This window comes from Silurus meridionalis, chromosome 14 (assembly GCF_014805685.1).
Source record: "Silurus meridionalis isolate SWU-2019-XX chromosome 14, ASM1480568v1, whole genome shotgun sequence".
NCBI classification, from domain to species: domain Eukaryota; kingdom Metazoa; phylum Chordata; class Actinopteri; order Siluriformes; family Siluridae; genus Silurus; species Silurus meridionalis.
The window spans coordinates 6,033,964-6,049,167 of NC_060897.1; the positions used below are offsets into that span (position 1 = coordinate 6,033,964).

The 15,204-nt window shown below is 36.5% G+C and overlaps 1 protein-coding gene across 2 annotated transcripts in view; it reads right to left on the minus strand.

Annotated features, from left to right (window-relative positions):
- Positions 1 to 15,204, minus strand: part of znf385c (zinc finger protein 385C) — a 98,240-nt gene that overhangs the window by 20,832 nt on the left and 62,204 nt on the right. For both annotated transcript variants that reach the window (XM_046866825.1, XM_046866823.1), the window contains exons 3-4: positions 5,198 to 5,340; positions 3,057 to 3,161 (exon numbers count right to left, since the gene is read on the minus strand). In XM_046866825.1, the coding sequence (XP_046722781.1) occupies positions 3,057 to 3,161; positions 5,198 to 5,340 (248 nt within the window). The remainder of the gene's footprint in view (positions 1 to 3,056; positions 3,162 to 5,197; positions 5,341 to 15,204) is intronic.

A 15,204-nucleotide genomic window follows, 5' to 3' on the forward strand; every position in this document is an offset into this window, starting at 1 on the left:
TAGTTCAGTCACTTTCATTATCTTCAGCAGCACATATTACTGAAATATTCTTAAACATAAAAAAATAATTAAAGGCGTATATCATAAACAGTAATGAACGTAAAAAAAAAAATCTTTCATAAGAGATTATCCATTAAGGAAAATAACTTGTAGGAAAAAAAACACTACAGATTTCATGCAGTGCATATTTGGATGTGTAATAGCTTCTGGAAATAGTCCGATAGTGGATTTTACCAATTTTTCTTTTTTTACCTATTTTACGATAGGTTGGATTGTACTTGCTGATAACTGATTAATCAAACAATAGTTATTTAAATCGACACTGGACAAAGAACAAACATAACACTCATAACACATTTTTATTACAAAAAAAACCCAAAACAAAACTGTACTAAATCATGAAAATGTATCAAAGGAAACAGATATGATTATATTAATTAATAAATATAATTATATCATTAATAAATAATTATAACATAGAGCTCTCTGTGCACTGCGCAATCTCATTTGTAAAAACAAACAGCACATGAAGTTGGCGATTTACCTCTAGAGGCCGCTCTTGTAATGATAGCGGACTGAAAGCCGGAAAAACTATAGATATGAATTTTTGCAGATAGCTGATAGTTCCAGCAATCAACAGATTATTCGGTCGACCTCTAATCGCTACCGATTGAGTTTGCATTAAGTGGCATCAATTTTGCACCCAGTCCAAGTCTGGGCAAGATAAGTGCCAATACAGGTAACATATTAAAAATCAACATACATAAAGATTTCACAATCAAATAGGCAATTAAAACTGAATAGTGCTGTAACTGGAGATTCCTGGCTGTAATAAACATGTTGTGTTTTCAAGGAATGGAATAATGACTGCACTTTAACAAACCTGAAAAATTCTACAATGCCTAGAGTCTGAAAATACATACAGAAAAAATGAGGTTAAAAATATATTAAAATATAATATAATATTTATATTAAAGAGCAATGTCAGTAAAAGCCTTAGGGAGTGCTAACAGGACACACACACACACACACACACACACACACACACACACACACACACAAAAGGTCCCTCTTGCCATATAAATGCAAATCAAAGACGAAATTGTATTAAATCATTTGCACGACATGTTCCACAAGCTAATAAATCAACTCTGCAGAAAGCACGACAAAATGGAGGAATTCCAGAAAAAGAGCAACACACAGAAAGGAGGAGGAGAGAGAGGAGAGAAAGTGAGAGCTCTCTGCAGGGGGTTAATGAGCGTTTAAATGATTTTCAGTCCCCTGCAGAACACACTGTGTGGATTAGCTTCAGAAAGGCTTTAAGTGCTAGTTGAGGACAAAAACCACAAACCCTATCAAACTCTTCTCGACAGGTTTCCATCCATTGGACATTAAAAGAGCAAGTAGGAGTCCTGCAGAATGTTGTGGACAAAAATATAACTTTGTTTATAATATATAATTAAATTATATGGACACTTTAACATAAGACTTATTTAAAATATGGCATTATTTTTTTTTTTTATATAAATAGCTCTGGAGTGTGCACTATTATGTCTTAAGCCTATGATCTGGGTCTTCTAGTTTAGTTGAAGGGACAATGTAATGGTCCTACATACAATCGTGTGCCTCTAAATGTGTGGGAACAATTTGAACATACAGCTAGAAAAGTACCAACACATAGTGCCCCAATACATAGTGTATATACCAAGCTGCACATTCTATCACACACAAGTGTGAATTTTTACCCAAAACTAACCCTGATTTAATTATTCTTGTGGGTTCTATCTACTATATAAGTTTCCGGTAGACATGTATCTGAAGAACAACACCAAACAGGCTCAATATGTTATATCTCAAACAGAGAACTGTCTGTCATCCAGGGTAACAAATACCATTTACTATTTGAGAGAGCTGTTATTCATTTTTATCCAAAGCTGTGGCTACAAATAGCATCAGCATGGTTGGAGAATTTCTATTTTATCTTTTGTTGCTTTGTTCTTTTCATGGCATGGTACATCCTACATGATACATGGCATGAAGCATGATTTCAAATAATTTGTTAAATGTTCCGTCGAGAAAGCATGAAAATATTTTTCACTGTTTAGCTGAGATCAGTTGAGATCTCTCTAATTCTCATTACCTTTTAAATAATTTTACATTTGACACTTTGTGGAACGCGTTTTTCACTAGTGTTGCCGCCTTGCTACAGTCACGGTGTTTGGTAAAAAAGCGTGGGAACGCCAACAGAACAGAGGAGTTTCTATTTCTGGGGTTAACCCTAACCCTAACCCTAGTTTTTTTTTATCAAGATAGAAAGAGAGATGGATAAAGAGAAAGCGAGAGATAGAGGGAAAGAGAAGATGAACAGAATGTTTACTGTTGCTATAATGCAAGTTATAACAGGTGCCAATTTACCTCATGTATGTTCTGCAATGTGGAATGCAACTATGAACCGTTAAGTTTGACGTGTTCAGGTTAAACTATTGGGAAAATCGCTGTAGTCTAAGCAGAGCGACACACTTCGAACTGTGCTTATATACATAATGCTTGGAGTATATTACACCACAATGACAAAATAAATAAATAAAACAGGCTCACATTAATTTTTTTACCGTAAAGTCTGAAAGGGTCTGAAAGCATGCTTCTAATCTCTACAGCACCATTCAGGTTCATCAACCACATTGTTGTCTTTCCTTAGAGTCACAACAGGTGAAATCATTGTTCGTTACATGTTACCCATAATAGATAACAATAGCTTTAGAACACACAGTGCTACAAAAAACACACATAGCTCACAAACACGTAGTACACATAATAAAAAAGAGAGAAGCACTCACATAAACACACACAAACAATGAACACAAAAAATAACTAGATGATCAAAACGACTTTAGGACTGTTCTCGATTGCTCCTTTTAGTCATGCCAATTCATCACAATTCACCTGAGCTTCGAAAGAATCAATACAGGGTTGTATTGTGATAACAGTAACAATAGCACAATATTCAATCTTTAATAATCTGCAATAATCTGTGTTTTCTGGTCCTGAGTACTAACCGAGGAGTTGAAGCGAAGGTGGCAGATGTTGCAAGAGATGACCTGCTTCTTCTTCTGAGGAACCCCAAAGGTGTGGTTAATAACAGCCTTCTGTACAGGGTCCATCTGATAGGCAGAGGAAAAGAGAGGTCAGGGAAGAAAACAACAAATTCAAGAATGAGTTTATCTATTGAATGAAGTAAAAAATGATGCCTGGGATGTAAGAATATGTTCAGAGTGCTGGTTCTGGGTGAGTTTTTTTTCCAGCATCAGCATGGTTTCGGATTGTTTGCTTTCGGCACACAAAAGTGGCACAAAAGTGTACAGTGTAATCTTAAGCCCAGAGGACGAGCACTTTCTCCTAGTAACACCCGCTGTGGGAACACACACACAAACACACACACGGCCCAGTATTGTCTGTGCACCCACCGATGGGAACAGGAACCCTCCTGGAACTGTTTGCTTTAGGAACTCAAGAATGTGTGTGCAATGAACATCTCTGTATGTGTGTGTGTGTGTGTGTGTGTGTGTGTGTGTGTGTGTGTGTGTGTGTGTGTGTGTGTGTGTGTGCATGCTTTTGGGAGTGTTACTCAGTGCAGAGCCAGCGAGATGAGATCTTTACAAAATAGCAAGAAGAGATTAAAGTGTTAATATACACGTATAAAAAAATGTTTTTTTATGAAACGAGTTATTTATGCCCTAATTTCTAGTAATCACAAAATTTATAGATAGAAATTCATAATTCCAATGTCTCAAAATAAAAGGAGGAAAAACCTGGAGAAGAGGGGAGATAAAAGAGAAAGGAGGGGAAATGGAAATAGAAGGAGAAAATAGGGTGGAGAATGTGAGGGGATGCCTCTGACAGCTACTTTTTATCCAAGACAGGTGAATTTATCATTTTAGTGTAAGACAAACACACACACACACACACACACACACACACACACACACACACGGGATCTGATTAAAGAAGGACCATGTCTCAATGTATATTTGAGAAACTGTGTGCATTTTATACAGCAGCAGCAAACACACAGACACACACACACACACACACACACACACACACACACACACACACACACTAATGAGAAAATAAATCTATAGATACTCATACATTAATTGTAAGTTTTTTTTTTTAAGTGTAGCCCTGATTTTACCCTGGCTTCCTCTGGGTTCTCTGGTTTTCTTCAACCTCTTGAAAACACTGGCAGTATTAAAATTGCTCCAAGGTGTGATTAAGAGTGAAAATATGTGTGTATGTGTACGTGTGTGTGCAGTGTACTGTTTCGTGTCCAGTGTTCACATGAGATGCGCTGGATCCACCATCAGGTTTTAACCAGAATAAATTGGTTACTAAAGGTACACTATGTTGCCAAATGTTTGTGGACACCTGGTCATAAGTATGGTATGTGCTTATTACACATCACATTCCACATTTAGTAGTAATTTGCTCTTATAATTCCCTTCACCCTTCTAAAAAGATGGTCCAATTCATCCCAAAAGGTGTTCAATAGGGTAGAAACCAAAACTCTATTGCAGGCCACTCAACATCTTCCTCTCCATGTAAACCATATCTTAATGAAGCATGCATTGCCGTGCTGGAATAAGTTTGGGTTTCCAAGTTCAAGTGAGCGCAATATTTTATTTTACAGCATCCAAAGACATCCTATACAGTTGTGCGCTTTTAGCTTTGTGGTAACAGTTTGAAGAAAAATCACATATGGCAGGAAAGGTCAGGTGTCCATATAGAGTACATTGATGCTGTCCACGTTTGATATTCACTACTGTGTAACTGTAAATCAGCAGCATGATGACAATGAAAGTCATTGTTGGTAATAGTAAAATAAAATCCTAAACATTTTGTGAATTTTTCAATTTTCGAAAATCTATGCACAGGAAAACTACTCCAATTTCTAACAACAGAAAGCTACAGGCTATATTTGGAATTTATACAAAATAGTCAATGAGACCAAAAAAAAACTTAGATTCTAAGATTTAGAGGACAGCTCTAGTGAGCTCTGTGATCTGACAAGAAGAAAGGAAAAGATGGTTGTATGACAGCAGTGCACATAACTACCTCACACTGTAAGTCACCGTGGAACTTTGCTAAAAGGCATCTGGGTGATTCGTGAAATTTTTTTTAAAGGCATGAAACTCACCGTGTTGAAGTTGGGAAATAGGCTAAGCGGGTTGGAGCCGTTGAGTCTGAAGGGCAGAAAGTTTTTGAGCTCCAGAGGTGTATGCAATGGCCGAGTCTGTACGGGTAACGCAGCCAGCAGGGGGCTGCCCTGAGCCGCCGGACCTGCACACACAAATCAACCAAAAAAACACAATCAGAAAGAGTCTTTATATCCACCGAACCAATCAGAAGTCAAAGAGAAACAAATCGGAGTCACCAAACTGGGACAGAATCCCAAATAAATCCAAGAAATTGAAACTCGGCAGGGGAACGAATAAGAGGCTTAAGAAACTCGGCTCTGACGAATCGTCCTGCTGCCGCTGCCAGAATGACGCAGAAAATACGCTGCTTCTTCAAGGGCCACAAAGTATATGATATTAACTCAAGGTGCCCTGCTTAGTCAGTTATGTATGTGGGCTTTTACTGGGTCAGCGTTGTGCTCAGAATTAAACATTAGCAATGGAGATGCAATCAGATCAGTGTGATGTCTGGTAGGGGGTCTGGAAAAACTTCTGCCCCCATTGGTCACAGTAGGCACCCCTTATAGACAGAGGGAGTTGATTGGGTTTTAGACTGTTAGGTGTAATAGTGTGTGCCATTCTGCTGTCATAGAGCTAAAATATGCTACAGGAATGTTTTGGTGTGCAACGAAGTGTATTTTTCTAGCTAAAGATGAAATGGTTGAAGTGTAAAGAGAAAATCTGATTAATACAATTTATGCAGTTGAATATAATAATAATAACAAGTATTAGAGTAAATGTACTTCGTAACTTAAGTTATTTTTCTGCTACTTTCTAGATTTATTGAGTACCAAAGATATATGCAACTTTTACTCTCTACTCAGCTACATTAATGATTCAATATATGAACTTTTTACTCCACTTTATTTGAATTGACTGTCACCATTTTCATTTACAAACAACCAGCTTTTGTTGAAGACACAATGAATCTTAAAAAGTTCTGAATATTTGGTTGTTTTTTTTACATTATCAAAAATCACTTACTTCTATTTTATTTCTCCAATAAATACTAATGATTCCTCTACTTTGTGACATGATACTGTACTTGTATTTGTTAATTAAAGATACCTTTTTTTGAAAAACTGCTTTACGACTTTGTACTTTTTCATCTTTGTTACATTCTGGCACGTTAAAGAGACTGTTTTTGCCTTTTCACTAACATGTGTTGCTGTTTAGGGCTTGTGCATCTTTAAACGTACATTTAATACAAGTCAAATACTCAATCTTTCGTTTAAGTCATATTGGAATTGGTGACTTTTTACTTTACTTCTTACCTCTGCATGTACACTGTACTTGTAGCTGTAATATGACATGTTGACAGGATGATGTTAGGTTGTTTTTACCCCACAGCTGCATGGAAATCCATTTGCTAGCAAATGAGCCTGACCGTAATTAAAGACTGATCAGTCATATATGTGTGGAGTGACAAATGTGCAATTTGGTGTGTATGGAAAACTGACCACACATTTGCATGTAAATGCACACTTGACCATGCATTAAAACACACACATACAAAGTATTTTAGTGTATACTTACAGTATATCCATATTTGTGTGCGTGTGTGTTTGTAGGATTTTTTAATGGACCTGAGATGCAGAGGTTTTTTATTTTCCACTTGACTGAGTCTGAGATCCAGGAGCACTTCACATGGCTTATATACTTTCCTACCACACAGATCAATCACTGTAATCACACACATACACAACCACACACAGCAGTGCACACAATCCCGCAGATACACAAGCATGAACCCACATGAACACAAACTAAAACCTATATATCAGAACAAACTAATATATATATATATATATATATATATATATATATATATATATATATATATATATATATATATATATAGTGCTGGCAAATTAAATTAATGTGGCTATTTGCGTATTCTTACTTCTAGTGTTTATTGTATTTGAATCGTAAATAGGATTTCTAACCAAATGTGATAATTTGACTTAAAAATAACTGAATTATCAGGAACCTCAAAGATCATCTCAATTTTCAGAAAACATGTATTATGTGGTATTTGGTATGTAATTGTTCTCATTTGCATATCATACCTACATTACAATTATTGATAAAACATAATAATAGCTATATTATTATTATTATTATTATTATTATTATTATTATAGTAGTAGTAGTAGTAGTATTAGTATTAGTATTAGTTGTAGTATTTTCCTTCAAGAACACATAATTGGAAATACCCCATAAAGACAGAAATACATTTAGTTTTAGAATCATGCAGAAGCTCAGGTGTAAGAAACCCACTCCACACACACACACACACACACACACACACACACACACACAAATGCACATTCACAAAAGAATGTAATGTATTAAATGAGGTGAAACATTGAAGTCAAATGGTGCCATGTGGTGCGCTGGGAATTTGGTGAGGTCTGGCTCGAGTGCACAAAAACAGAGCGAATCGACAAGACCTCATCCTTCCAACACACACACACACACACACACACACACACACACACACACACACACACACACACACACACTCTCCCTTCTTTTCTTCCCTGACAAGTCTAGTTGAAAGGCATAATCATGATTTTCAGAGCAGTAATTAGCCGAGACTGCTGCCTCAAGCCCCCCCTCTTCCCTCTGTGCATTTCCCTTTTAAACACACCAGCTGCTCTCGCTCTTTCTGCACCTTCTTTTTCCAACACTTCTTCCCCGTCTTCATATTTATTCTAAAAACAAAAAACAAAAGAAAACAAAAAAAATTCCTCTCTCCACTCAGATGTTCAGGATTTCATGTAGCCTACACACGCTGTGTGTCCGAGTAAGAGATTCCTCATGTTTTCTCCTCTTGTGTACCCCAGCATGCTCTCTCTGTCACAAACACACACCGCTGTCACCTTCTCTTTCATCGCAACACAGACTCGGGCAGCACACTGCTTCCTGAAGCGTGTATGTGCGTGAGTGTGCGTTAGCCCGCGTACCTGACAAGAAGAAAATAGGATGTGACGGATGTATGCAGAAAAAAAAAGACGATGAACACAGACAGTGAACAGAGGCAGACTGAGAGAGAAGTTCACTGGAGCTCTGTAACACACAGTGACATGCAGAGCAAAAAAACAATTTTGGGGGTAAATTCCAGATTTTCTAGAATTGTCACTGCAGATGTGCATAAGAAAACTATATTTAAATGAGGTCTCTACATCTCACTACCTCATTCAAACAAATGAACAGCTATGGGGTTATGAGCCTTGCTCAGGGGCCCAGGAGTGACCGCTTGGTGTGGCTGGGATTTGAACTCACGACCTTTGGATTCAAAGTCTAAAAAAACCCATTCAGAAAAACATCAGAAAATAATGTGTGTATTAACATGATAATATGTACTCATACATGTATCTCATAATAAAATCATAATATAACAACATAATTGTACAATATAAACTATATGGCATAAGCATTGGAACAAATGACCTTTCCAGCCATATGTGGTTCTTGTATCAGATGTCTTTGGATGTGATCACATTAACAGTTCACTTGAACTAGGAGACTAAAACCTGTTCCAACATGACATCACAGCTGTGCACAAAACCAGCTCCATGTAGATATGCTTTTCATGGGTTAGTGTGGAAGATCTTGTGTAGCCTGCTATAGAGCTCTGACCTAATCCCTACTGAACATCTTTGAAATGAATGTGAACACTGACTGCTCCACAGGCCTCCTCACCTCACCTACATCAGTACCCGACTTTACTAACACCCATGTGGGTGTATGAGTGCATATCTCCACTAGCTCACTCCAACATCTTCCCAGAAGAGTGGAGGTTACAGCAAATGAGGACTACATGTGGAATGGGATGTTCAAAAAGACACCGAATCTTAAGGTCAGGTATTAAATTTTTGTCTTTATAGTGTATTTTTAATTAAAGATAATACAGCTCTGGAGTGTGCAATAACATGTACTATGCATATATAATAAGCTATTAAACAATGTATACATTTACTCCTACTGTAGATTGATTCTAGTTTACTGTAAGACTTTTTATATGATTCCTTTTGAATTCTATACACTGTTATTGCAGTGCTTTCGCTTTGTTGCACACTTCTTGGCTGATGGATTAGCAAGTTGCCATATGATACATAAGTACAGGATTATTCTCAGTCCTTGTAGCCAAACTTGAATTCTAAATGACTGGCTCAGACAGCAGCATTAGGTTCACAACAACAAATTACAGGTAGTCGTCGACTTACGACCATGATTGGGATCGGCAAGTTACGACCATTCGACCACAATCGCTAGCCGCGGCGTACGACAGTCGTAACACGATTTGGTCATAAGTAGAGTAGGCTATATGTACAATACTGTGAAATTATGCCGGAAGCTGGTACGCACTGTCGTATGCCGCGGCTAGCGATTGTGGTCGAATGGTCGTAAGTCGACGACTACCTGTATGTGCCGTTTTGCAGTCTATGGAATCCGATAGGGGTCAGAGATAGTCTAGACCAGGGGTCACCAACATGGTGCCCAGGTAGCCCGCAAGGACCACATGAGTAGCCCACAGGCCTTTTCTAAAAACAGCTGTTTCCCACTTTGATAAATCATTGTTGATAATTATTATGGGAAATCATTAACATGATCAGTGTCTTCAAATAGATGAATATCATTAATTATTAATAATAACATGTAAGAAAAGGTAAACTCAGCAAATTTATTATTTCAGATCAAACTGAAAACTGTGTGTATCAAACTGGGAGCCCTTCACATTAATCGGTACTCAAGAAGTAGCTCTCAGTTTCAAAAAGGTTGGTGACCCCTGGTCTAGACCACCCATTCAATAAAGAAAAAGATAAGAAAAGAATGTAGAAAGTTCAAGAATGTCAAAAAGAATGGAGTGAACGAATGGGTGCAACCCTATCACTTATTATAATGTCTTTTGCATTACACTACACTAATCATATTATAGCTAACATAGCTAAGCACAGAAAACACAATCAATGCATTTCCACATACACTCACAGACGCCTGTGTATGTATATATATATATACCCATATATAGTATTCTCCCTATTATGGCGGCGGTTCCAAAACTAAAAAACACCACAATAAATGTACGCCACCCCAAAAATGCTATTTTATGTATAAAGTACAGTACTGTATTAACATTTTACTTCATTTTATAATTTATAATTATATACATTTTATTCATAAATTTCATTATTTTAAGATAAAACGCAAAACTAATTAGTTATGTGGCAAATGCAATTCTGCGATAAACCGGAGGCGCGAGATTCGAACCGCGATAAAGCAGGTGATTACTGTATATATAAATAAATGAGCATTTATTATGTTTCGTATTCACTTTTCTCCACCCCAGTTAGATACCGCCTGGTCCTGCAACCTTAAGTGAGAACTTTTTGCCAAGTAAAAATTTTTGGTCATCACAGTAGTGGAAATAAACTGAGTGACTGATTGCTTTTCTGTTTGTAAGGTAAATGAGAACTTTTCCACAGGCTGTTTAAATACATCGGAGAACACTTTGTTGAGGAAACATAACACCACAAGACATCCAAGAATAAATATTTATTACATTTTTACTTTTAGTTTTACTTTAAATTGGGAAAATGGCTGCTGCAGAAATAAAACACCCTTTTGTTGGATTAATTTGCACAAATAAACCCTGCTCCTGCCCGCAGGTGCTCTATGAATCTATTTGTAGACACATAATGACCTCTATTTTGTGTTTTGTGATAGAAAAATAGACAAACATACAAAAGATATGATAATTTCATTTGTAATAAATAATTAGAAAAGTTGAAAGTGAAAATTGATAGTATTTAATGAGTATGAATTAGTCCTTGAATTAAACAGAATTGATTTTTGTATAGCAACAGGTTCGACAGTAGTTTTGGATGTAACAATGACTCTCTACAAACTGAAGAACTTATTATACTTATAACATCAGACTTATAACACAATTATAATAAATGTGTTGCAGTTTATCAGAGTCCTTTGTATTGGCTCTTTATAATGGTCTTAGTGAAGAACAATAAAGTTTACACTTCCTGGTTTCTCGAAAAGAAGCAAATGTATGTTTATTACTTGTAAAACCATAGTCAACATAGAGCAAAATACTCTTGCAAATGTTTTTAAGTAATTATGTTGTTTTAATTTACGTAATCATCAGGACACCAAATGAAACTTTTGTTATGTTTCCACATGAATGGTTTAAATCGATGGATGTGTGCATCATGGTGGATTTTGGTCCTTGATTTGAAACTTGATGCATCAGTAAAACAAATGCTTAGTAATTAAAAAAAGATTTTTAATTTATTTTTATATCCGGACGGTTCGAATAAATGTGTTGGTTTTAATTTTGCCTTTTATATATAATCTTTTTATATTTAATATAAATGATAAAAATGGACAAACGTGTTATTGTGTTAATTTTGTTGAACTATTTATATAGAGAGAGTGTGAGAGAGAGAGAGAGAGAGAGAGAGAGAGAGAGAGAGAGAGAGAGAGAGAGAGAGAGAGAGAGAGAGAGCGAGAGCGAGATATTTTCCTGCCTTTTTCATTTTTTTTCAGGAAGAGAGAGAGAAAGAAAGAAAGAGAACTAGATTATTTAATTTTCTATTTTATAATGATTTTTATTTCAATATAACATTCATTATTCTTTTTTTTTCCTTCTTTTTATTCTCAGTGTTCTGGATGTGCAATCACTGTTGATTTGTATCACTAACATGCCTTTTATTTTCCTCTTTCTTTTGTTTAATGTATGTACATTTGCTTATATTTTTTTCTGAAGTTATTTTGCTTATTTGTTTGATCCCAAGCTTTATAAAGGTTTTAACATTTGTAATTTCAATACAACAATTTTTGAATCTTGAACCATTTGAATCCTGAATCAATTGAGAGAGAGAGAGAGAGAGAGAGAGAGAGAGAGAGAGAGAGAGAGAGAGAGAGAGAGAGAGAAAGAAGAATAATGTGAGTAAGACTGTTTATGGTTGCTATAACCTCCTGTGATAATGTTCTCTCTCATGGATTTTCACAACATTAAATTTAGCTATAGCCTGTTAATAAATGTGACTTGGCTTTCATGACGTCACAGTGTAAATAGCTGTGATATCAGCGAAAAAACTTTCCACACAAATAATCCACCACACAACCTGGTACGTGATACAGTTTATGTCCTAAATTAAAGTGTAAACCCAATAAAAACGAGAAAAATGACCATTGGCCTCCTAAAGGCTATTTTTCCTGCACTTTCAGGTGTGAAGGCACTACAGCCATCATGCAGACTTTCAGTTCCAAGCTAAAAGCACTATTTTGCAGGATCTACAGGATGATTTCTTACCCTGTCAGTGTGTGTTAACTGCACACAAGCAACATAAAGATTCCCGAGAGACTCTTTTGTGTGGAACGAGGATGCCAATAGTGTTTAGCAGAAAACTCTACTGTCTTTCCTTTTCCTCACTGCACACACTTTGACACTTCTCGTTTTCTCATCCAGAAAGGATGGCTGTGGCTCTGTGTCCCCTTTTATTCGAACTCTCCCCCCGGTCACCTCCCCCACTCCCTCCATTCTTCCCCCACGGGTAAAAAGAAAGATGAGTCTGCTACTTTTGATGAGACGTAACGACGCATGAAGAACATAATGAGGAATGAAATGATGGACTGATTTCAGGCTTGGCTGAGTCCGTGCGTCACGGGGCGAAGAACACGCCGCCTGAATTAGCACGGGGCAGCAAGAGCCTCCTGAAAGCAAGGGGGTCATTCTGACGCTCAGCTCCGAAACAAAAGCCATATCCGTCTGGCTCCTGCTCCAGATTTTTATCTGACAAATAAAATGAGTGTGCTGAAATGAGGTGGGGATTGTTATCGGGGGTGAAAAATTTAACAATGAGGGAAAGGTTACGCAATTTTCCTTTCCTTTCTTTGGGTCCTATTCTATAGGTTTATATTTCATAATTTATTTTTACTATAATTTTACATAGACACACATGAATAATAGTGTATGAACACAGGTTCTGAGTTTATATATAAATCTATTTATAACCTGTTAATAAATGTAGCGTGGCTTTCTTGATGTAGCGTGTTGGCAAAAAAAAACAAAAAATGTTGATATTTAATATTCAACTTTTAAGTAGTGTACTTGTCCAGTGCTCCTTTTTTACAAGTCATGTAATAAATGTAATAATTGTATTAAACTGTAAATGTAATTGAAATGTAATGCAGTAAAAAGATAAATAAAAATTATTCAAAGTCTCTTAAAATTTTTAAATAATAAAAATAAATTATTTACCTTTTCATCAGCTTTTTTGTTTGCATCTTCACATTTTAAAATAAAGTCAAGAAGGGCATTTTAACTGCTCAAATGAGTGCTGTTGAATTCTTCAATTAGAATAATTGAAAAATATGAACAGAAATAGATGTTAATCACAGTTATATAAAATCTTACCATTTCTACAGCTCATACTATGATGGTATTGCTTACTCTAGCTGTCTATTGCGTTTATTTCAAATTTTTTATTATATAAAGGTTTATGATCTTTGCTATGGCAATGATTTGGTGATGGAAGAAGCTTCCAATTTCGAGGATTTGTAATGCTCAGTAGTCTTTCTGTGTTCAGGATTAAGGAGTTTGTGCTAAAGAGTATCTCATGGCAGGCAACTTGACATATATTATGAAAAATAAAGGCCTTTGAGGCAGTGACTGTTCATAACTAGATGTTATACCGAAAGTAACAATGATGTACACAAAAATGAATATAACTGTAAATGGATAAAAAGCATGATGTGTTGTAAATTAAAAATAGTAAACTTGAACCCAGCTCTTTTATTAAAACCAATATGTCAGTTTGTATATTTGTTTGAGACACAGCGTCTTTGTTTCACCCCGCAAGCCTATCGCTCTCATTTTGTCAAGTCCTTGCATCTGTCTTCTTCTCTGCATCTGTCTGTCTGTCTCTCTCTGTCAGTGACGGCATCCTCCTGCAGCCTGATTTCATGCCTGACTGAGCTCAGCCTGACCTGCCATCAAAAAACAGGACACACACTCAAACACTCGCTCTCACGTACGCAAGTGTGCGCCTAAGGTTATACTGTGAGGGTGTGAGTGTGTTTGAGTGCGCTAGATATAAGAGCGCAATTAAAATAATAAGTAAATAAAATAATCCCTTCCCGACTTCAAGTCTTTATCAAAGCCTCCATTTTGGAAAACGTTCTCAAAATATGAGAAAGCCAAAAAAAAAGCCCGTTGCCAAGAGCTTGCAGAGCGACATTGGTGTGTTGCCATGACGACCACCCGGCCTCTCTAGTTGCGTTTGTAATCGTTGAGAAATGGTGTCATGCGATTTTGAAAATGAGAAATACAAACGTGTGAGGTGTTTCCCATTTAGACGGGCTAAGCGGTGAAAAAAGCGTTGCTAGGCAACATGAAATTATGGGTTGTCAGTGTAAACTCGCTAAAAAAAATGATCTTGCTAGCCAGAACCTGGTCATAGCATTCATATGAATGATCTAATCGGAAATCAAAATTTTCCTCAGATTACAGTATTGCCTCAAAGCACCATACAAAATGAATAAGAATAACAACAAAACTGTATAAATCAAATGACGCCAAACGCAGTAGACACATACAGTTGCTGAATTGCAGAGTAGGAACTTGGAGTAGTTAATCAAATCAGAGTTACAAGTTTAGGCAAATATAAATATATCCTCGGCAAAAGGAATGTGCAAAGAAATAAGAAAGATGGCATGAGAAACAATGGAGGTGTATATAAAAAATTATAAAAAGCATATAAGGAACAGTAACAAACCCACAGAGAGGTGAAGTGAGTAGTATAGATAATTTTACAATGACACCTTTTAACAGGTGGATTATTGCGGAACACTCAGTTCTCAAAGTTAATGTGTTGAAAGCAGGAAAAATGGGCAAGCGAAAGGCCCTGAGGGACTGAGAGCCAAATTGTGATGGATGTGATGA